General features: G+C 38.7%; 1 protein-coding gene across 1 annotated transcript in view; it reads left to right on the top strand.

The window, feature by feature from the left end:
• LOC126464350 (transcription elongation regulator 1) overlaps positions 1-24,457 on the top strand; it is a 260,399-nt gene that overhangs the window by 212,381 nt on the left and 23,561 nt on the right. The window contains exons 15-16 of the mRNA XM_050096228.1: positions 9,842-10,054; positions 22,201-22,355. Coding sequence (XP_049952185.1) covers positions 9,842-10,054; positions 22,201-22,355 — 368 coding nt within the window. The remainder of the gene's footprint in view (positions 1-9,841; positions 10,055-22,200; positions 22,356-24,457) is intronic.

The raw sequence follows: 24,457 nt of genomic DNA, 5'->3' as shown, positions 1-24,457 counted from the left end.
ACAGAGATTTAGGATCCAGGTTTTAAATTGTAAGACATTTCCAGGGGCAGATGTGGACTCTGACCACAATCTATTGGTTAGAACTGTAGATTAAAACTGAAGAAACTGCAAAAAGGTGGGAATTTAAGGAGATGGGACCTGAATGAATTGAAAGAACCAGCAGTTGTAGAGACCTTCAGGGAGAGCATTAGGAAATGATTGACAAGAATGGGGGAAGAAATACAGTAGAAGAAGAATGGGTAGCTTTGAGAGATGAAATAGTGAAAGCACCAGAGGATCAAGTAGGTAAAAAGATGAGGGCTAGTAGAAATCCTTTGGTAACAGAAGAGATACTGAATTTAATTGATGAAAGGAGAAAATACAAAAATGCAGTAAGTGAAGCAGGCAAAAAGAAATACAAACGTCTCAAAAATGAAATCGACAGGAAGTGCAAAATGGCTAAGCAGGGATGGCTAGAGGACAAATGTAAGGATGTAGAGGCTTATCTCACGAGGGATAAGATAGATACTGCCTACAGGAAAATTAGAGAGACCTTTGGAGGAAAGAGAACCATTTGTATGAATATCAAGAGCTCAGATGGAAACCCAGTTCTAAGCAAAGAAGGGAAGGCAGAAAGGTGGAAGGAGTATATAGAGGGTTTATACAAGGGCGATGTACTTGAGGACAATATTATGGAAATGGAAGAGGGTGTGGATGAGGATGAAATGGGAGATATGATACTGCGTGAAGAGTTTGACAGAGCACTGAAAGACCTGAGTCGAAACAAAGCCCCAGGAGTAGACAACATTCCATTAGAACTACTGACAGCCTTGGGAGAGCCAGTCCTGACAAAACTCTACCATCTGGTGAGCAAGATGTATGAGACAGGCAAAATTCCCTCAGACTTCAAGAAGAATATAATAATTCCAATCCCAAAGAAAGCAGGTGTTGACAGATGTGAAAATTACTGAACTATCAGTTTAATAAGTCACAGCTGCAAAATATTAACGCAATTTCTTTACAGACGAATGGAAAAACTGGTAGAAGCCAACCTCGGGGGAAGATCAGTTTTGATTCCGCAGAAATATTGGAACACGTGAGGCAGTACTGACCCTATGACTTATCTTAGAAGAAAGATTAAGGAAAGTCAAACCTATGTTTCTAGCATTTGTAGACTTAGAGAAAGCTTTTGACAATGTTGACTGGAAAACTTTCTTTCAAATTCTGAAGGTGGTAGGGGTAAAATACAGGGAGCGAAAGTCTATTTACAATTTGTACAGAAAGCAGATGCCAGTTATAAGAGTCGAGGGGCATGAAAGGGAAGCAGTGGTTGGGAAGGGAGTGAGACAGGGTTGTAGCCTATCCCCAATGTTATTCAATCTGTATATTGAGCAAGCAGTAAAGGAAACAAAAGAAAAGTTCGGAGTAGGTATTAAAATCCATGGAGAAGAAAAAAAAACTTTGAGGTTCGCCGATGACATTGTAATTTTTGTCAGAGACAGCAAAGGACCTGGAAGAGCAGCTGAACGGAATGGATAGTGTCTTGAAAGGGTGGTATAGGATGAACACAACAAAAGCAAAATGAGGATAATGGAATGTAGTTGAATTAAGTCGGGTGATGCTGAGGGAATTAGATTAGGAAATGAGACACTTAAAATATTAAGAGTTTTGCTCTTTGGGGAGCAAAATAACTGACGATTGTCGAAGTAGAGAGGATATCAAGTGTAGACTGGCAATGGCAAGAAAAGCGTTTCTGAAGAAGAGAAATTTGTTAACATAAAGTATAGTATTTGTATGGAGTGTTGCCATGTATGGATGTGAAACATGGATGATAAATAGTTTAGACAAGAAAAGAATAGAAGCTTTCAAAATGTGGTGCTGCAGAAGAATGATGAAGATTAGACGGGAAGATCACGTAAATAATGAGAAGGTACTGAATAGAATAGGGGAGAAGAGGAATTTGTGGCACAACTTGTGTAGAAGAAGGGATCGGTTGGTAGGACAAGGCATCAAGGGATCACTAATTTAGTGCTGGAGGGCAGCGTGGAGCATAAAAATCGTCGAGGGAGACCAAAAGATGAATACACTAAGCAGGTTCAGAAGGATGTAGGCTGCAGTAGGTACTGGGAGATGAAGCAGCTTGCACAGGATACAATAGCATGAAGAGCTGCATCAAACCAGTCTCAGGACTGAAGACCACCACCACCACCACCACCACCACCACCACCACCACCACAACAACAACAACAACAACAACTTCCTGACATGTTGTACACACCTGAGTGTCATCTCATTTTTCGCTCTATGGAATGTAATCTGAATCTAATTTAATCATTGCTCAGGCCTATTACTAATTTCACATCCCCTCTGTTTTCCATTTGTTTTCCTATTTAAGATATGTAATACCTTCTCAGTGTGTCATGTGCCATTTATTTAGTTAGAACTGCATCAATAGCTTGTAAATATTCCGGAAAAAAGGAGGAATTAAAATTGATCAAAGAGTGCAAATGCATAGTTACCAGTGTCCTCCCACCCCACTCCGCCTCCCAGTGAGGAAGAGAATATTGATACAAATTCGATTAACTATTCGTTGAAGTTACATTTACTTATGGTCTTAATCATTAATGGAGAATTAAAATTTACTTCTAACAATAAAAAACAGTTGCTTGATAGGTAAAATTCACTTTAGAAGCACTTCCAGCTAGAACACTAAGAAAACTGTAGTTAAATGTATTTGAAAGGATATTTGGAGATATTTCACTAAAGTGAAGGAAGTGAAGACATGTTTAACAGATGCTTTAACCCGCCTTAAAACTTCAGACGAAAGATGGGATGTGATATTCCTGCTGTACACTGGTCCAAGTGAAGCCAGTGATGTCACCATTGATGATACGATGTTAGCTCTTCACTTTACCAGACCTTTTTGATGGTTGTACGTGGTGGGCCATAGAGATTCATAGATTAATTGGGGTTTCTTCCTAATGAGTTTTAATGTAGAGTCATTGTTACTTTCTCTTCGTGTTTTATAGAACATTAGAACAATTTTAAACCACCTGTGTCTGGTAAGAAACGTAATTAAAATAACAGGCAAATGAAAATCAGTATTGTTTTTTAAATAGTAGTGTGATTGCTAATCCATGCAAAATTGTGACCATTTGGGTTGGAGGCTATGGTTCCTGCTGTACGGTTTTCAATCAGCAGTACCAAACAAGATCTTTGATTTTCTAATACCAATGAAATAGTGACTCCCCGTGCCCCATAATATAGTCAGGGCTGATTTGAGAACATTTTTGCAGACAAGTGACTTTATACTTCATACACTTTCACCTGTGTTAATTTCACTACCAGTTTTTATGCACACTTCACACAGATCACGAACTTGCACGTCCCTGGTGCCTCTTCTTGAGGTGTCAAGTGCTGGCTTATGTCACTTGAGCCTAAGTTGGCCCTGCATGTATTGGTGTCTATGCTCAATTCTAACAAAGTTCAAAGTGATTGGACGGTGAAACTCGTCACTTCACTGTCCAATTTTATCACATGATTTTATTATTTTTAGTGTTTGTTGGACCACCGTCAGCTCTTATGGATTTATTATGGATAACTTGCCTAGGAATGGTTATTGCAGAAATACCGTAATTGTTAAGTGAAGTCTTTTTCTTTTATTTGGCTGTATCTCTAAAAGCTAAGAGAATATGTTTACCAAGAAAATCGCTAAATAATTGTTTTGCATTTAAATTGAATGTAATTAATATCCCATTCAACTGAAATCTGAAATGATCTGCACAATTTTTCAAATTGTTTGGGATGTTTTGTTGCTCCAGTAACATACAGTAAATTGCTGCTTGAAGGAAAGAAAACCCTTTTGCGTAATATATCTACAAGTGATTTTGCTAAATGGGTCAAACTGCAGGAAACAATCCCTTAGAGGATAAGTAGGGGAAAAAAAAAAAAAAAATCATCTGGACTTATAGCGGGAAATGTGTGCAGAGGGAGGTGCACCTACTTGAAGGAAGAGATAAAAGATCTTCCCCAGTGACCACAGTATCTGCACTAGACTGGTGGTCTGCCAGCTTGGGGTAGACCAGATGACTCTGTGGAACATTCTACATGACAGTTGCCACTATTCTTGTCACATCTAAATTCTTGGAGGCCTCATTACCTATGGACTCGGCTCCACAGCAACAATGTTGGCACTGGTCCCTCACACAGGTGATCATGGCATTGGGATTTCTGTTTTCAACCCTATTCATAAATTATGCAACATTTAGGAGCGGAAGTATCTTCAACCTTCTCAGCACCCACCCATGGGCTACAGAGAATCACCGTGGTGTTGTAACAGTAAATCACCAGCACCATTTCAGTCTCAGTGTATGGGCAGGGATTTTTATCAACTGCTTCGTGGGCCCAGTAATTCTGCCTTGGTGCCTCACATGTGAAGCAGATCTGCACTTCCTGCAGGTGACTCTGCCTCCCCTGCTGGAAATGTGCCTTTTGTGGTATGGGAGGTAATGTTTTTGCTACCTGATCGTGCTCCAGCTCATTGGTCTCCTGAGTGTTGAGCTAAAAGATTTTCTAAAATACTGGTGTTCTCATGTGTGTTTTTAATCATTGTAATCTGTTTCTCCAAACATCTTATACGTCTACCTTGAAGCGAGTGTGCCTGATGGAAGCTGTTTCCAACCATATGATCTGTTTTTGCTCCTTACCATCTTGGGGGCCATTTCTACATGTACATACTCTGCAAGGCTGTGCAGTGCATGGCAGAAGGTACCCTGTACCACTACTAATAATTTTCTTTCTTGTTCCACCCGCTAATAGATCAATGGGAAAACACTGGCTGTATGTCTCCTTGTGATTTCTAAATTTTCTCAGTAGTGTACCTCGAAAAGATGTCGCCTTTCCTCTGGGGATCCCCATTTGGTTTCCTGAAGCATCTCCGTCATGCTACTGCATTGCTCAAATCTACAGTAACAAATCTAGCAGCCCACCTCCTACTTTCTTCGATGTCTTCCTTTAATCCAATCTGGTGCAGATCCCAAACACTCAAGCAGTACTCAAGAACAGGTCGCATTAGTGTCCTATATGTGGTCACCACAATTTTCATGTGCTCATTGCATTTCATACCACTTTGTGTTGTTGTTGTGTGGTCTTCCGTCCAGAGACTGGTTTGATGTGGCTCTCCATGCTACTCTATCCTGTGCAAGCTTCTTCATTTCCTAGTGACTACTGCACCCTACATCCTTCTGAATCTAATTAGTGTATTCATCTCTAGGTCTCCCTCTGCACTGCCCTCCAAAACTAAATTGGTGATCCCTTGATGCCTCGTCCTACCAACCGATCCCTTCTTCTAGACAAGTTGTGCCACAAATTCCTCTTCTCCCCTATTCTATTCAGTACCTCCTCATTATTTACGTGATCTACGCGTCTAATCGTCATCATTTTTTTGTAGCACCACATTTTGAAAACTTCTATTCTCTTCTTGTCTAAACTATTTATCATCCGTGTTTCACATCCATACATGGCAACACTCCATACAAATACTTTGAGAAAAGACTTCCTGACACTTAAATCTATACTTGATGTTAACAAATTTCTCTTCTTCAGACACTCTTTTCTTGCCATTGCCGGTCAACATTTTATATTCTCCCTACTTCGACCTCAATCAGTTATTTTGCTGCCCATATAGCAAAACTCATCTACTACTTTCTCATTTCCTCAGCATCACCTGATTAAGTTAGAATACATTCCATTTTCCTCATTTTGCTTTTGTTGATGTTCGTCTTATATCCTCCTTTCAAGACACTGTCCATTCCATTCAACTGTTCTTCCAGGTCCTTTGCTGTCTCTGTGGTTTGTCGATGACACTGTAATTCTGTCAAAGTTTTAATTTCTTCTCTGTGGCTTTTAATTCCTACTCCGAATTTTTCTTTTGTTTCTTTTATTGCTTGCTCAATATACAGATTGAATAACATTGGCAATAGGCTGCAACCCTGTCTCACTCCCTTCTCAACCATTGCTTCCCATTTATGCCCCTTGACTCTTGTTAATTGCCATCTGGTGTCTCTACAAATTGTAAATAGCCGTTCTCTTCCTGCATTTTATCTCTGACATCTTCAGAATTTGGAAGAGTTCCAGTCAACATTGGCAAAATTGCATTGTTATGCCCATGTATTTAAACAATTGACTGTGTCAGGCTGGACACTACTACTGCTGTATTTGAACATTATGGGTTTGTTTTCCCTACTCATTTGCATTAACTGATGTTTTTCTACATTTAGAACTAGGTGCTGTTCATCAAACCAACTAGAAAATTTTTCTAAGTGATCTTGTAGTCTCCTGCAGTCACTCAACAATTACATCTTCCCATACACCACAGCATCATCAGCAAACAACTGTAGAGTGCTGCCCAAAATGTCTGACAGATCATTTATGTATACAGAAAATAATAGTGGTCCTATCACAGTTTCAGGGCATTCTTGACGACACCCTTGCCTCTGATTAACACTCACCTTCAAGGAAAATGTACTGGGCTCTATTACTTAAGAAGTCTTAGAACTACTCACATATCTGGGAACCTATACCATAAGCTGGTATCTTCGCTAACAGTCTGCACTGGGCCACTGTGTCAAATTCTTTTCAGAAATATAGAACTATGGAATCTGCTTGTTGCCCATCATTCACAATTCACTATATATCATGTGAGAAAAGGGCAATCTGAGTATCGCACGAGCAATGCTTTCTGAAACTGGCAGAGGATTTGCAGTCTCAGGGGAATTTATTACAGTCGATGTTGGAATATGTTCCAGAATTCTGCAGCAAGCCAGTGTTAAGGATATTGTTCTGTAATTTTGTGGTTCTGTTCTTTTACCATTCTCATATCCAGGTGTCGCAGGCACTTTTTCCTAGTCACTTTGGATTTTGTGTTGGGCAAGACATTTATGGTAAATGCAAAGTAAATAAGGGCCAGTGCCATAGAGTAAATCCGAAGTGGGATTCCATATGGACCTGTTGACTTGTGTTGCTAATTCTTTATTGTTTTTCTAAACCAAGAATGCTTATTACTATGTTGTCCATACCTGGGTCTGTGCAGTGGTCAAATGAAAGCATGTTCGCATGATTCTTCTGTATGAATGATTTCTTAAATATGAGATTTAAAGCTCTGGGTTTCCCTTGGATACCTTCTACTACCACACTAGATATGTCAACGAGTAAACGGATGGAAGCCCTAGACACACTTAGTGGTTTTACACAGAACCAGAATTTTCTTGTGTTCTCTGCCAGATCTTTTGTTAAGATATGATGGTGGTAGTTGTATGCTTTGTGCGTAGGTCATTTACAGAGAGACAAATTTCTACTAACCTTTCCCTGTCATCATTTGCTCACTCTCTTTTGAACCAAGAGTGCAACAACATTTTCCAACTTTTGTTGTTAAACCACAGAGGGTCTTTTCCACCCTTAATCCATGTACTCCAGCACATACTTCTCTAAAACACAATTTACCATCTATTTAAACTTCGTAGCCACTGTAATATCATGATCACAACTCCCGTCGCTATACTGGCACCATCCATAAGGTCCAACCTGTTTGTAACTACAAGGCCTGAAATATTTTCTTTGCATTGGACTGTGACTAGCTGCTCAAGACAGTTTTTGGAGACGATATTAAAGACTGTCTGTCTGTACCCCCTGCAATGAATCAATAGACATCCCAGTCTGTTTTGTGCAGTTTGCCCCCAAATAGCAAAACTCCTCTATTGGATAGGTATCCATCAGGTCCTCGGGCCTTCCTCAGTTATGTGATTTTACAAGCTTTTCTACTTTGTGATCAATTATTTCAATATATACTGTTTACCATTAGTGAGGCAATTGATGTTGGGAGTATAATGTTCCCAAGTGGAACAGCTTTCTAAAACTGAATTCAGTCTTTCGTTTGTCATCCTCTATTTCAGTAGCAATATGATTACATACTGAGGTGAGGTGACGAAAATCAAGGGATAGGGATATGGTAACATACAGATGGCACTAATGTCGTGTACCCAAGGTATAAAACATGTGAAAAGGTTTCCGATGTCATTAGGGGCGCATGATGGGAATTAACAAGACTTTGAATGAGGAATGGCAGAGGGAGCTAGATGTATGGACCATTCCGTTTCAGAAATTGTTAGGGAATTCAGTATGCCGAGATTCACAGTGTCGAGAGTGTGTTAAGAATACCAAATTTCAGGTATTACCTCTCATTACAGACAGCGCAGTGGCCAATGGCCTTGACTTAACAACTGAGAGCATCGTCGTTTGTGTAGAGTTGTCAGTGCTAACAGACAAGCAACACTGCTTGAGATCATGATGGAAATCGGTGTGAGTGAACACGAACATATCCATTAAGGCAGCGCAGTGAAATTTGGTGTTAATGGCAACAAGCGATTGCTGTGAGTGTGTCTTTGCTAACAGCACAACATTGCCTGCAGTGGGTCTGCTAAGCTTCTGATCATATTGGTTGGACCCTAGATGACTGAAAAACTGTGGCCTGATCACGAGTCCCAATTTCAGTTGGTAAGAGATGATGGTAGGGTCCAAGTGTGGTGCAGACCCCATGAGGCCATGGACGAGAGTTGTCAATTAGGCGCTGTGCATGTTCGTGGTGGCTCCACAATAGTGTGGGCTGTGTTTACACAGAATAGACTGGATTCTCTGGTCCATCTGAACCAATCATTTGATTGGAAATGGTTATATTGAGCTACGTGGAGACTATTTGTAGCCATTCGTGGATTTCATGTTCCCAAACAACGATGGAATTTTTTGAAAGACAATGCACTGCATCACTTGGCCACAGTTGTCTGCAGTTGGGTTGAAGAACATTTCGGACAGTTCCAACAAATGATTTGGCCACCCAGATCGCCCAAAATGAATCCAGTCGAACATTTATAGGACGTAATAGAGGGGTAAGTTTATGCACAAAATCCTGCACTGCCAACACTTCCACAATTAGGGACAGATGTAGAGGCAGCAAGGCTACATATTTCTGCAGGGGACTTCCAGCAACATGTTGATTCCAAGCCATATCAAGTTGCTGCACTACGCTGAGCAAGCGGTGGTCCCAATATGATGTCAGGAGGTATTCCACTACTTTTGTCACCTCTGTCTAGAGCAACTTTGTGGGTGGTTTTGATCCATATAACTTCTTGTTTTGCTCTTCTGAAGCTCTCTTTGCTTTTGTAACAAATTTCTAATGTGGCTGTTGAACCACAGTGGGTGTTTCCCAACTCTCAAAATTTTGTTTAATACATTTTGTGTTTTGCAGTACTCACAAATTTTATGCACTGATACTCCATTTCTTCGTCACCAGAAATGAGAATTTGATGATGTGGAAGATGTTTCTTATCACACTTACTACACAGGAGTATTTCATACCTTTCTTAATGTTTCTTTTAACATTTTTTGTAATGGGTGTTATTATAGTATAATGTTCATTGACTGCTGCTTCTGTGTTAATTAAACTTCAGGCCTGTAATTTAAGAAATCTAAAATGTTGCTGTCGCTGGTAGTTCTCTAGCCAACTGGTTGAGGTAGCAGTTGGAACAGACATTCAAAACACTCAAAACCATGCCCTGGTAGCAAGCAGCAAATATCAAGGTGAGGAAAAAAAGTCAAGTGTTCAGAAATTAAAGCATCGGTTCTTCACAGTGAATGGAGAAAAACTTCAGTGTTAGACCACAGTCTTGCAGTGTCTGGTACAGGAAACCTTGCATTTCAATTCTGATTTATATTCAAAATCCTAGAGATCATATTACCTTATTCCTTCCTGTTGTCCCGTTTTCTAGTAACTCATGTAATTGCCATTATGTTAACTCTTGTATGTTGGTAGGAGGATGGTGCAGCAGCAGCAACATCAGAGGAGGAGCGTGAAAAAGAAGCGAGGGAGAAAGAAAGACAAGCTAGAGCTGAGGCAAGTCTTCGAGAACGTGAAAAAGAAGTTCAGCGGACATTAGCAACACATCTCAGAGATCGTGACAAGGAACGTGAGCAGCATAAGAGAGATGAAGCTGTACAACATTTCAATGCTCTTTTGGCAGATCTTGTGAGTAACATTATTTGCCCTTTGTAGTAATGTAGCAGCACAACGAATTTTGATCGTATCATGTCTATTATTTCCATGTCATGGAAATATTCCTTTAGATCAATAAGTAAGATTTATTTTTGGTATTTGTCTCTGCTTTTAGCAAATTGTCATATTAGAAACATATCTTGATACAATTTGTGACAGTGTATTATTAATCATATTTAAAGGACAGACACACATTAATAAAATGCTCCACTTAAGTCTTCCCTTTTAACATAAACATGTGTTACAGCCGTTCTTTTAGTGACTTTTGGTTGATGTGACATCTTGTTTTGAGCTTTGAGATATTTCTGGAGTTCATCTAATGTGGAGCATTGTAAGAATGCCATGAGCAGTATACTGATTAGTGATTCACCTCTAGAATCCCTTGTAACCACTTCAACAGTTAAACATTAATGTATTAGCTGTTGTATTAGTGCTTGTGCATGCTCAGGGGGTGGAGTGCGCCTTTGCCTCTGTACAGGCACAGAAAGTGGAGGAAAGTGTGGGGAATAAAAGTTGTTGGGTGAAGCCAAAGCTCAACTGCAGTAAGCAGATTCATGACTATTGGTTCATGCTTCAAAATTTGTTTTATCAACCTTGACAAATGTACCAGAAGTTTTGTTTTCTTTCCTATTTGATTTCATACCTCCTCATTAGTTATTTAATCTGCCCATCTAGCCTTCAGCACTCTTCCATAACACCACAAATCAGAACATTTTATTCCCTTCTTGTCTGAACTGTTGGTGGTGGTGGTGGTGGTGGTGGTGGTGGTCGTGGTGGTCGTGGTCGTCTTCAGTCCAGAGACAGGTTTGATGCAACTCTCCATGCTACTCTATCCTGTGCAAGCTTTAGCATCTCCAAGTAACAACTGCAACTACATCCTTCTGAATCTGCTTAGCGTATTAATAATCTCTTGAGTCCCTCTAGAATTTTTACCCTCCACACTGCCCTCCAGTATAAATTGGTGATCCCTTGATGCCCCAGAACATGTCCTGCCAACCAATCTCTTCTTCCAGTCAAGTTGTGCCACAAATTACTCTTCTTCACAATTCTGTTCAGTACTTCCTCATTGGTTGTGTGATCTACCCATCTAATCTTCAACATTCTTCTGTAGCACCACATTTCAAAAGCTTCTATTCTCTTTTTGTCTAAACTATTTATCGTCCGTGTTTCACTTCCCTACATGGCTACGTTCCATACAAATACTTCCGGAAAAGAGTTCCTGACACTTAAATCTAAACTCGCTGTTAACAAATTTTTCTTCTTCAGAAACGCTTTCCTTGCCATTGCTTTTGTTGTTGTTCATCTTATATCCTCCTTTCAAGACACTGTCCAACCTGCTCAACTGCTTTTCCAGGTCCTTTCCTGTCTCTGACTGAATTACAATGTCATTGGGAAACCTCATTTCTTCTCTGTTTGTTTTAATCCCTACTCCAAATTTTTCTTTTGTTTCCTTTATTGGTTGCTTTCAAGATTTATTTTCTGTCCATATAACAAAAAGTTTTCGGACATTGTCAGGAAAATTTAGATTATATTACACATATACAGTAAAATATTTACATTCTTTCATAACATATGGATCAGACACAGGTCTGTACACATTATTTTTCAAAAGGGCACTATAAGTAGATTCCTCTATAGTGTAACACAATTTAGCTTCTATTTATAATAGTACAGTACACATAATACAGTGTATAATTACATTCTTTCATAGCACTGATAGATCGGAGACATTGTCTATGTACACTGTTTTCCAAGGTGGCACTACAACTTAAAGTCCTCTATAGAGTAACACTTTTCTATTAATAATTGCTTCAGTCTAATCTTTAGCATATTTAGATTTACTTTCTTGAGTTCACAGGGTAGTTCATTGTAGAAAATTGCTCCCACTCTGTGTGGGCTGTGGTCTGTTGCCTTTTTATTGGTGACAATTCTATGAAAATTTTCCCTTCCCCTTGTATCATAGTTGTGTAAATTACTGTTTCTCATATTAAATTCAGGATTTTGTTTCACGAACATGACTGTCTGCAGTATATACATGGAGTACACCGTAAGAATTTTATATTTTCTAAAGATGTCTCTACAAGGCTCTCTCTTCTTTACCTTGGCTACCATTCTTACTGCCTTTTTTGTAATCTAAAAAGTCTATCTATATGAACTGCTGATGCCCCACCCCATATCTCAATACCATACTGAAGGAGCAGATGAATTAACCCAAAATATATTTGCCTTAAAGTATCATGGTCCAAGAAGGCTGAGACCCATTTCAGTAGATACACATTTCTACTTATTTTCTTGCAAATATTATCTACATGTTCTTTTCATGATAAGTGTTCATCAACAACGATGCCCAAAAGTTTATGTGAATTTGCATGTGCAAGTACCAGTGGAGATGTAAATACAGTATCAGTTATGGCAGCATTATAACTGGGGATGAACTTCATTACTACTGTTTTGTCTTTATTTACAAGAAGCTTGTTTGCTGTAAGGTATGCGGACAGAGTATTGAAACTGATCTCGGTACTGTTAGCTGCAGACTGTATATCATTGCCACAGCTGATTAAGGATATGTCATCGGCATAGCTTACAACCATGCAATTTTGGGCTTCAAATAAGTTATTTACATATACAAGGAACAGAAAAGGCCCTAATGTGCTTTCTTGAGGCACGCCACATTGAAGTGTCCTGAAGTTTGATTTGGTTGTTAGGAGCTGCTCATTATTTTGATAAGTTAGCTTTACACACTGTTTCCTGTTTTTCAAGTAGGAGGTAAGTAGTTTCAAGTCTAGTCCTCTTCTAGCTTACACAGAAGAATGGTATGATTCACAGTATCAAAGGCTTTACTCATATGTAGGAAAGTACTTATTACTTTGTCGCTTTTATCCAGCTTATTTAATATTTCATGTATAAAAAATGCTACTGCTGTTGTAGTAGATCTCCCTTTTCTAAATCCATGTTGTAGGTTGTTTAACAGATTGTGTTTGGTGAAATATGATTCAACTTGATTTAGTATTACTCTCTCTAACAATTTGCCTAGTTCTGAAGTTAATGATATTGGCCTGTAGTTTTTAGTGTCAGTTTTTAATCCCTTTTTATGCACTGGTATAATTTCAGTAATTTTCAAAAGGTCAGGGAATACTCCCATTTCTGAGGGAGGTATTTATCAAGTGAGTCAGGGGTTTCAATAATTCATCCCTGCATTCCTTTAGCAGTTTAGGTGAAATTTCATCCCAACCACAAGACATTGTTGGTTGAAGTGCTGATATGATTGCTAGGACGTCCCTCTCAGTAATGCCGTGGATATAAAAGGACTGGCTAGATTTTCCAAGACTAAAATTTTGTGGCTTGACATGAACTTCATTTGTACCAACTGTACTGAACTTTTGTATAAATTTCTCACACACTTGTTTTGGGTCATTTATTTCGTCACCATTTTCTTTTAATGTTATGTTGCTGTGTTCATAGGAATTCTGTTTCCCCACTTTCTGTATGCATTATTTTCCAGGCAGTTTTACTGATACAGTTAGAGTTCCTTATTTCAGAGGTATATTTCTGTGCTTTTAGGTTAGTCAAGGACACTCTGTATGTTTTTCTGAGCAGTTTATATTTTGTTGAGAAATATTGTAGTTTAGTACCTCTAAAAAGTATATAGCAATCTTTCATTTTCTCCCTCAGTTCAATAATGTCAGAAGGGAGATTCTCAGCTTTATGGTTTACAGCTTTATTTACTTTTTTAACTAAAAGACAAGTTTCATTTAAAGTGTTACTGGATAACTTATAGAAATATTCCCATTTTTCATTCACTTCAGTTGCATTGTACACTGTTTCCCATTTTTCATTCCCTAGTGCCATCTTAACTTTAGAATAATTAAATTTTCTTTTATATATAACTGTATCACTTTCAGTTACATCTATGTTCCCTACATCAATTTCCATAGTAAGGGCTCTGTGATCACAAATGTAGTTTTCTAAGGTGTTTACATTTACTTTCTCTTTGCCTACATTTGTGAGAACATGGTCAATACATGTCTTTGTATTTACATTGACTCTGGTAGGTTCTGAGTTAATTTGTTTAAAGCTATAACACTGTAATACATCCATATAGCGCAAATAGTTAACACTATTATTTAATGAGTATGTTGATGTCTCCAACAAGCAACAAGTTTTCCAGAAATGCTTCTCTTGCTGTTGCCAGTCTGCATTCCATGTCCTCTCTTCTCTGGACACTGTTACACATATTACTGTCCAAATAGCTTCTCTCATCTAGTTCTTGTAATGTCTCTTTTTACTAATCTAATTCCCTCAGCATCATCATATTTGACCACATTACATTACCCTTGTTATACTTCTGTTCTTTCCTTTATTGACAGTAAATAGGAAACACTTCTCTGATATTCTGCAAAATATTATTTGTTTTAGTAGCACAATTACTTCATGTGGTTTTACAAAACGGAAGAGAAGTGTTTCCTATTTAATATTATTCCCATGTTGTGTCAACTAGTGATGGAAAGTTCAGTTAATGCTTCCTTTATTGCTTGCTTAGTGTACAGATGTAACAAAATAGAGGGTAGACTTAGAATATAATATGAGCAGCTCTGGGGACCAAAATGGTAAGAGTTGAAACAAATGGCAGTTAACTGATACAGAGGAGTAAAGTTTACAGTTGCTCCACATATCTGAATAATTTTATTCTAATATCCATTTTGTTCTGGATTGCTTTTAACAACTATAATTTTCCATAAACACATAAAAAGAACGAGAAACAGACTATAACACTTAAATATACAAAAATAAACACTTTCTGTTGTGGAGATACCATTATGTTACCCAGATCACATATGCTAACAACAAAACATGATAGATAGTCATGTGAGATCATTAACATAGTTATGAGAAGACGTAACTGTATAGCTCATTGCTTGAAAGTATTATTACTCATTACTCGCACCACAGATGTGTGCTGAACATATTGGATTTTGTGATGAGAAAAATCTGTGATGAACTGGAGGGACATAATCTAAGAGGGACAGAAGGTCAATACTTTGATAATTTCTGAGAGTTTGGATCCGTCATCTTTTATTTGTAGTGTAAGGACTAAGCTTTGCCTCATACGTTTCCTGTTAGTTTACATAGTCATTTTGTCTCACTGATGAATAATGGTGGTGGTCGTGGCGGCGATAACGATGATGATGATGATGATGATGATGATGATGATGATGATGATGATTGTTCAGAAGTCACCTTGCACCTCCATACATCCCTTAGGCTGACAGCCAGATACATTCTGAACATCAAAGTCACTAACTTCCCGAAATTTGTTGAACATTTATCTCATTTCTCTCACCTGTTTTCTCAAAATATTTAATAGGACAGTGGTGGTGGTGGTGGTGGTGGTGGTGGTGGTGGTTAGGTCCTAAATCATTTTTATCTGCAGTTTCTTCAGAACAAGATACATGATCCTTGCTTGTATTACACCTTTTCTGCTTAAACTTCCATTGTGAGGTGCATCTAACCTTTTCTAAGGAGACTTCTTTCATCTGTTCTGCTGCCTCTTTATAACAGGCATTTGAGACGGTGACAGACTGATATTAAGGCCAATTCAAAATACTTCGTAAATTACTTGAATAGCGACAAAGGTTATTATTACAATCATCTATATTATTATTATTATTTATTATTATTATTATTATTATTTGTATGAATATAAATGAAGAAATATACACATGTACGACAGATTTGCCAATTTACATACTTCTGAGTCATCTAGTCACTGGGAATGCACTCAGCATCCTGGTAAGAGATATTGGGATCACTACAAACATTTTTGTTTTCTTATGCTTAGTCACATGTGGGTATAATAATGTAAAATGTACACAAGTCACTTTTAGTGCCAGTGTTTTCCTGTTGCTTACCAGTATGTTCCTGCAACAGGCAGCTATTGGCTAAAGTCCGTGTTATCTTTTGGCCAGAAGGGTTATTTTTTTGCCAATTTGTTTCTTATGTAATTTTTTTTATTGTGTTCTGTGTAGTTATTATTATTATTATTATTATTATTATTTCTTTACTTTCTCAGACGTTAAGTCTGGTTAAAAATGGGACGTGACGCGGACCTTGATCAAGCGTCACTTCCTTTTAACTTTACGGTATATGTTATATTGCATTTAGGAACTTTCGGGTAATTGAACATGTATCAATAATTACGGATTTCTGTAATTGTATATATACGAGGGCAGTTCAATAAGTAATGCAACACATTTTTTTTCTGAAACAGGGGTTGTTTTATTCAGCATTGAAATACACCAGATTATTCCCCAATCTTTTAGCTACACAACACTATTTTTCAACGTAATCTCCATTCAATGCTACGGCCTTATGCCACCTTGAAATGAGGGCCTGTATGCCTGCACGGTACCATTCCACTGGTCGATGTCGGAGCCAACGTCGTACTGCATCAATAACTTCTTCATCATCCGCGTAGTGCCTCCCACGGATTGCGTCCTTCATTGGGCCAAACATAGGGAAATCCGACGGTGCGAGATCGGGGCTGTAGGGTGCATGAGGAAGAACAATCCACTGAAGTTTTGTGAGCTCCTCTCGGGTGCGAAGACTTGTGTGAGGTCTTGCGTTGTCATGAAGAAGGAGAAGTTCGTTCAGATTTTTGTGCCTACGAACACGCTGAAGTCGTTTCTTCAATTTCTGAAGAGTAGCACAATACACTTCAGAGTTGATCGTTTGACCATGGGGAAGGACATCGAACAGAATAACCCCTTCAGCGTCCCAGAAGACTGTAACCATGACTTTACCGGCTGAGGGTATGGCTTTAAACTTTTTCTTGGTAGGGGAGTGGGTGTGGCGCCACTCCATTGATTGCCGTTTTGTTTCAGGTTCGAAGTGATGAACCCATGTTTCATCGCCTGTAACAATCTTTGACAAGAAATTGTCACCCTCAGCCACATGACGAGTAAGCAATTCCACACAAATGGTTCTCCTTTGCTCTTTATGGTGTTCGGTTAGACAATGAGGGACCCAGCGGGAACAAATCTTTGAATATCCCAACTGGTGAACAATTGTGACAGCACTACCAACGGAGATGTCAAGTTGAGCACTGAGTTGTTTGATGGTGATCCGTCGATCATCTCGAACGAGTGTGTTCGCACGCTCCGCCATTGCAGGAGTCACAGCTGTGCACGGCCGGCCCGCACGCGGGAGATCAGACAGTCTTGCTTGACCTTGCGGCGATGATGACACACGCTTTGCCCAACAACTCACCGTGCTTTTGTCCACTGCCAGATCACCGTAGACATTCTGCAAGCGCCTATGAATATCTGAGATGCCCTGGTTTTCCGCCAAAAGAAACTCGATCACTGCCCGTTACAGACGCCATTTTAACAGCTCCGTACAGCGCTGCCACCTGTCGGAAGTCAATGAAACTATACGAGACGAAGCGGGAATGTTTGAAAATATTCCACAAGAAATTTCCGGTTTTTTCAACCAAAATTGGCCGAGAAAAAAAATGTGTCGCATTACTTATTGAACTGCCCTCGTAAGTTTGGCTGTAGCTGTATTGTATTGATGTACTGGTGGATATTGTGTGGTATGACTCCTGTAGTTGATAGTATAATTGGTATAATGTCAACTTTATTCTGATGCCACATGTCCTTGACTTCCTCAGCCAGTTGGATGTATTTTTCAATTTTTTCTCCTGTTTTCTTTTGTATATTTGTTGTATTGGGTATGGATATTTCGATTAGTTGTGTTAATTTCTTCTTTTTATTGGTGAGTATGATGTCAGGTTTGTTATGTGGTGTTGTTTTATCTGTTGTAATGGTTCTGTTCCAGTATAATTTGTATTCTTCATTCTCCAGTACATTTTGTGGTGCATACTTGTATGTGGGAACGTGTTGCTTTATAAGTTTATGTTGTAAGGCAAGTTGTTGATGTATTATTTTTGCTACATTGTCATGTCTTCTGGGGTATTCTGTATTTGCTAGTATTGTACATCCACTTGTGATGTGATCTCCTGTTTCTATTTGTTGTTTGCAAAGTCTGCATTTATCTGTTGTGGTATTGGGATCTTTAATAATATGCTTGCTGTAATATCTGGTGTTTATTGTTTGATCCTGTATTGCAATCATGAATCCTTCCGTCTCACTGTATATATTGCCTTTTCTTAGCCATGTGTTGGATGCGTCTTGATCGATGTGTGGCTGTGTTAGATGATACGGGTGCTTGCCATGTAGTGTTTTCTTTTTCCAATTTACTTTCTTCGTATCTGTTGATGTTACGTGATCTAAAGGGTTGTAAAGGTGGTTATGAAATTGCAGTGGTGTAGCCGATGTATTTATATGAGTGATTGCTTTGTGTATTTTGCTAGTTTCTGCTCGTTCTAGAAAGAATTTTCTTAAATTGTCTACCTGTCCATAATGTAGGTTTTTTATGTCGATGGATCCCCTTCCTCCTTCCTTTCTGCTTAATGTGAATCTTTCTGTTGCTGAATGTATGTGATGTATTCTATATTTGTGGCATTGTGAACGTGTAAGTGTATTGAGTGCTTCTAGGTCTGTGTTACTCCATTTCACTACTCCAAATCAGTAGGTCAATATTGGTATAGCATAAGTATTTATAGCTTTTGTCTTGTTTCTTGCTGTCAATTCTGTTTTCAGTATTTTCGTTAGCCTTTGTCTATATTTTTCTTTTAGTTCTTCTTTAATATTTGTATTATCTATTCCTATTTTTTGTCTGTATCCTAGATATTTATAGGCATCTGTTTTTTCCATCGCTCCTATGGAGTCACTGTGGTTATTCAATATGTAATCTTCTTGTTTAGTGTGTTTTCCCTTGACTATGCTATTTTTCTTACATTTGTCTGTTCCAAAAGCCATATTTATATCATTGCTGAATACTTCTGTTATCTTTAGTAATTGGTTGAGTTGTTGATTGGTTGCTGCCAGTAGTTTTAGATCAGCCATGTATAGCAAATGTGTGATTTTGTGTGGGTATGTTCCAGTAATATTATATCCATAATTTGTATTATTTAGCATGTTGGATAGTGGGTTCAGAGCAAGACAGAACCAGAAAGAACTTAATGAGTCTCCTTGGTATATTCCACGCTTAATCTGTATTGGCTGTGATGTGATGTTATCTGAATTTGTTTGAATATTAAGTGTGGTTTTACAGTTTTTCATTACTATGTTTAGAAACTGTATCAATTTAGGATCTACTTTGTATATTTCCAATATCTGTAGTAACCTTGAGTGGGGTACACTATCAAAGGCTTTTTGGTAATCAATGTATGCGTAGTGTAGCGACCTTTGTTTAGTTTTAGCTTGATATGTCACCTCTGTATCTATTATCAGTTGCTCTTTACATCCTCGTGCTCCTTTGCAGCAGCCTTTTTGTTCTTCATTTATAATTTTGTTCTGTGTTGTATGTGTCATTAATTTCTGTGTAATGACTGAAGTTAATATTTTGTAGATTGTTGGTAGGCATGTTATGGGGCGATATTTAGCTGGGTTTGCTGTGTCTGCTTGATCTTTAGGTTTCAGATAGGCTATTCCATGTGCAAGTGTATCAGGGAATGTGTATGGGTCTGCAATGTAACTGTTAAATAATTTAGTTAGATGTGAATGTGTTGAGGTGAACATCTTTAGCCAGTAATTTGCTATTTTATCATTTCCAGGGGCTTTCCAATTGTGAGTAGAATTAATTGCTCGGGTGACTTCATGTTGCAAAATTATCACTTCAGGCATTTGTGGTATCATCTTGTATGTGTCTGTTTCTGCTTGTATCCACCGTGCATGCCTGTTATGTTGTACCGGGTTTGACCATATGTTGCTCCAGAAGTGTTCCATGTCTGTTATGTTTGGTGGATTGTCTATTTTAATGTGTGTGTTATCTATTGTTTGGTAAAATCTCTTTTGGTTTGTGCTGAATGTTTGGTTTTGTTTCCTTCTATTTTCACTTTTTTTGTATCTTCTAAGTCATTTGGCCAATGCTTGTAATTTCTGCTTCTTTTCATCTAATTTCTCTATTGCTTCTTGTTGTGAGATTTTACGTAACCTTTTTCATTTTTTGTCTGATATTTCATTTCTTATAAATTGTGTTAGCTGTCCGATGTCTTTTCTCAGTTTTTCTATTCTGATCTGTAGCCTGTGTTGCCATGCTGGTTTTGTGGGTTTCTTCTGTGTGTTGGTTTGTTCTGATCTCTGCCTAGTGTGTATATTTAGTGTAGTGAGTGCTCCTATATAAACCAGTAGTTTTAACTCTTCCATAGTTGTATTTTCATTTATTTTGTTGTGTATGATTGTGTTGATAGTTTTTATTGTTGTTTCGACTTGTGGGTTATTTGGCGGCCTATGCAAGAATGGTCTGATGTCTGTATTTGTGTCTTTGTATTCTATATATGTCAGCTGAAATTTTTCTTCTATATCTAACATGTGTGTCACTTCGTGTTCTATTTGTGCTTGTTCTGGTGGCTGTCTTAAGATTTCGTTTTCCTCTGATTGTTTAATTGATGCGTGTTGGTCTTTGTTTGTTTGCTCTGGGATCTTTGAGTCCATTACTGTATTTTCTTCTTCTGATTGCACATTATTTTGTTCCAGTATTTGTTGTACTTGTTGTTTGATGTTTTCTAATTCTGACTGGGGTATCCTGTTATTTTTTATTATTACACGGATCTGATCAGCTAGTCGTTGTTCTGTTAAAAATTTTAATTCTGGGTATCTGGTAATAAATGTTGTGTATACTTGTGATCTGTATCCAGTTGTGTTGGTTCCTAGGTTTGTTGCTTGGTAATAACAGAACATGAGGTGTCGATTAACTTCATCTGACCATCTCATCCTCTGTCTTTGTTTTCCTTCTAGGGTGGTTGCAGGAAGCATATCCTGCAAAACACCTCTATTTGGATTTAAATCATTTTCCAGTTGGCTAGCAGTGTCGTTACCATTGTGGGCGGGCATAGGGTTCAAGCGTCGTCCCCGACCATGACGGCGCTTGTCCGAGGCTTCTTTAGTTCTGTCCTGAACCAAGTAATCACACTAAAAGGGGGGTTAGCCCTATTAGTGGTTTGTTCTTTTCGTCGCCTTTTATGACTGGCAGAACGTACCGGAGGCCTATTCTTTTCCTGGGCCTCCACGGGATTTATTATTATTATTCTTATTATTATTATTTTGCCAATCCGGTGTTGCTTTTCCACCGAACCTGGTGTTGTTTTTCTGCGGGACCTGGGGTTGTTTTTCCCCGCTGAACCTGGCATCTGATTTTCCCCACGCCGAGCCCGGCGTCTGGTTTTCATCTGCTGCACTGGCATCTGGTTTCTGTCAATTCTGGTTACGCTTTCGGCCAAATTCAACGCTGCTTCTTTGCCACATTTAGTGTTGTTTTTGTTGTATTTGACATTTTTTTTTGCCAAATTTATGTTATTTTTGTTTTCATATCAAAGTTTGTTATGTGGGAAATAAACTGCTATTTTGGATTATACAAACCTCAGCCTTGAGAAAATTAGAACACAAAATGTAGTTTTAACATTCAGTAACTATCAGTTACAAGTATTGTTCCTTCCTCAGGTTTGACATTTTTGTATGGCTAAATTACAGATTTCATGAAATATAACAGAAGTTGCGATTTCACATTATTTCGTTGAAAACTGATAACTTTGCGCTATTTTTTGTTATTTTCTTTGTGTTATCATTTTCGCGAAATTTTGCTGTCACTACCTATAATTCAAAAACAAATGGCATTGGGACTTGGCATTGTGTTCCTCAGAGTTGCTCAAATGAATCTTAAAAATGCCTACATGTTATATTTTAACAGTATATCTGTATCCTGTCCCACCTCCTCACTTGTTCCTCTGTAATTCTTTGTTGAGTTGCCAGCTGCCCCTGATTCCACATTTGCCCCAAGGATTGAGGCTCAGCTGCCAGAGACCGTGGTTGTGTGTGTGAGTTGTGTTTGTGTGTGTGTGTATATTGTCTACTTTTGACGAAGGCCTTGTTTGCTGAAAGCTAACTCTCCGACAGACTTTTTGTTGTGCCTTTCTGTAACTCAGCATCTCCACTGTATGGTGAGTAGCAACTATTCCTTGCATTATATCATAACTAACGCTGTGTAACTTTTCATTGCAGGTTCGAAATTCTGAGCTTGCATGGCGAGAAGCAAAGCGTCAGTTAAGAAAAGATCATCGCTGGGAGCTAGCAGAGTTGTTGGACAGGGAGGACAAAGAGAAGTTGTTCAACCAACATATTGAACAACTCACAAAGAAGAAGAAGGAAAAATTCAGGTACTTTATAAGAGAAGTGCCTTTCTTGATGACTATAATAATTGAAGTGGGCACATTTCTTTCTGTGGGTTCAAAAACTGTCATTGTAGCTGATACTGGATACTTTTAATGTACTTTCATTAAGGAGCAGTTTACAGACGTCTAGCATCTTCATGACCCAGGGTAAATGTTTTCTTAACCGAAAACTAGATTTATACATGTATTTACAGAGCTAGTGGTGCTAGTGTAACTCAAGGTTTGGATCGTGCAAGGAAGTGAAAAGGAAGTGCCACTGGAATACATACAGCTCTCTGTATTGATTGAATAAGACATTGAGTTTCCTTTCATTGTGGACAACTCAGTATCAGTATCAGAAAATATCAGACTAATTTTCTTGCACATGGAGTTAACCAGGGGTTTTGCTCTTACAGTCCCATAATGTTGCTGAGCAGTCAGTGTGCCTGATTGACAGCCTGGAATCTCATATTAGATACCCAGTACTGGCAAGAAATTTTAGTTGGTAGAATGATTGTGAATGGAGGGAACTAACCCCCACAAGGAAAATTGAGAAGCCACTTGAATGAGAAGTTGTGGCTTTTGGGTGTAACAAGTGACATAAATGGTCGCGAGGCAAGATGCCTACATTGCACCACTCTTTCTTGACATCCACAGATGTCTACGATAGAGGATTACACAGCAGTTGATAGGTAGGCGAGGGCCCTTTTAGGGCCTGTAGTATTGTGGAGTTCAGTTTCATCACGCATAGATTCTCGATATAATCTATACTTTAATCTTTCCATTTGTTTTGTTACTTGGGGACAAATCTCATGTGGACAGCATGCCTCGTAGGCCTTCATGTTATAGATAAAAAACTGTGAAAGCTTACAAAAAAGTATTAAGTAAAAATGGAAAAAACAACTTTGGAAAACGGCACCAACAATTCATATACAGGTTGGTCCATTGATAGTGACTGGGCCAAATATCTCATGAAATAAGCATCAAACAAAAAAACTACAAAGAGCGAAACTCATCTAGCTTGAAGGGGGAAACCAGATAGCATTACGGTTGGCCCGCTAGATGGCGCTGCCATAGGTCAAACGGATATCAACTGCGTTTTTTAAAAATAGGAACCTCCATTTTTTATTTCATATTCGTGTAGTACGTAAAGAAATATGAATGTTTTAGTTGTACCACTTTTTTCGCTTTATGATAGATGGCGCTGTAATAGTCATGAATGTATAAGTACGTGGTATCACGTAACGTTCTGCCAGTGCGGACGGTATTTGCTTCATGATACACTACCCGTGTTAAAATGGACCGTGCACCAATTGCGGAAAAGGTCTATATCGTGTTGATGTATGGCTATTGTGATCAAAATGCCCAACGGGCGTGTGCTATGTATACTGCTAGGTATCCTGGGCGACATCATGCAAGTGTCCGGACCATTCGCCGGATAGTTACGTTATTTAAGGAAACAGGAAGTGTTCAGACACGACCTGCAACAAATGATGATGCCCAAGTAGGTGTTTTAGTTGCTGTAGCGGCTAATCTGCACATCAGTAGCAGACAAATTGCGCGAGAATCGAGAATCTCAGAAACGTCGGAATCAGGAATCTCAAAAACGTCAGTGTTGAGAATGCTACATCAACATTGATTGCACCCGTACCATATTTCTATGCACCAGGAATTGCTTGGCGACGACTTTGAACGTTGTGTGCAGTTCTGCCACTGGGCACCAGAGAAATTACGGGTCGATGACAGATTTTGTACGTGTGTTCTATTTAGCAACGAAGCGTCATTCACCAACAGCGGTAACGTAAACCGGCATAATATGCACTATTGGGCAACGGAAAATCCACGATGGCTGCAGCAAGTGGAACATCAGCGACCTTGGCGGGTTAATGTATGGTGCGGCATTATGGGAGGAAGGATAATTGGCGCCAATTTTATTGATGGCAATCTAAATGATGCAGTGTATGCTGATTTCCTACGTAATGTTCTACCGATGTTACTACTACATGTTTCACTGCATGACAGAATGGCGATGTACTTCCAACATGATGCGTCAGCGCATTGTCAATGCATGTACAAACATTATAGAAGGCGAACTACTCGCTGTTGAG

The sequence above is a fragment of the Schistocerca serialis genome, chromosome 1, assembly GCF_023864345.2.
Source record: "Schistocerca serialis cubense isolate TAMUIC-IGC-003099 chromosome 1, iqSchSeri2.2, whole genome shotgun sequence".
Taxonomy (NCBI): domain Eukaryota; kingdom Metazoa; phylum Arthropoda; class Insecta; order Orthoptera; family Acrididae; genus Schistocerca; species Schistocerca serialis.
Note: the sequence above shows the minus strand (reverse complement) of the source record. Positions and strands in the feature narration are given on the sequence as shown.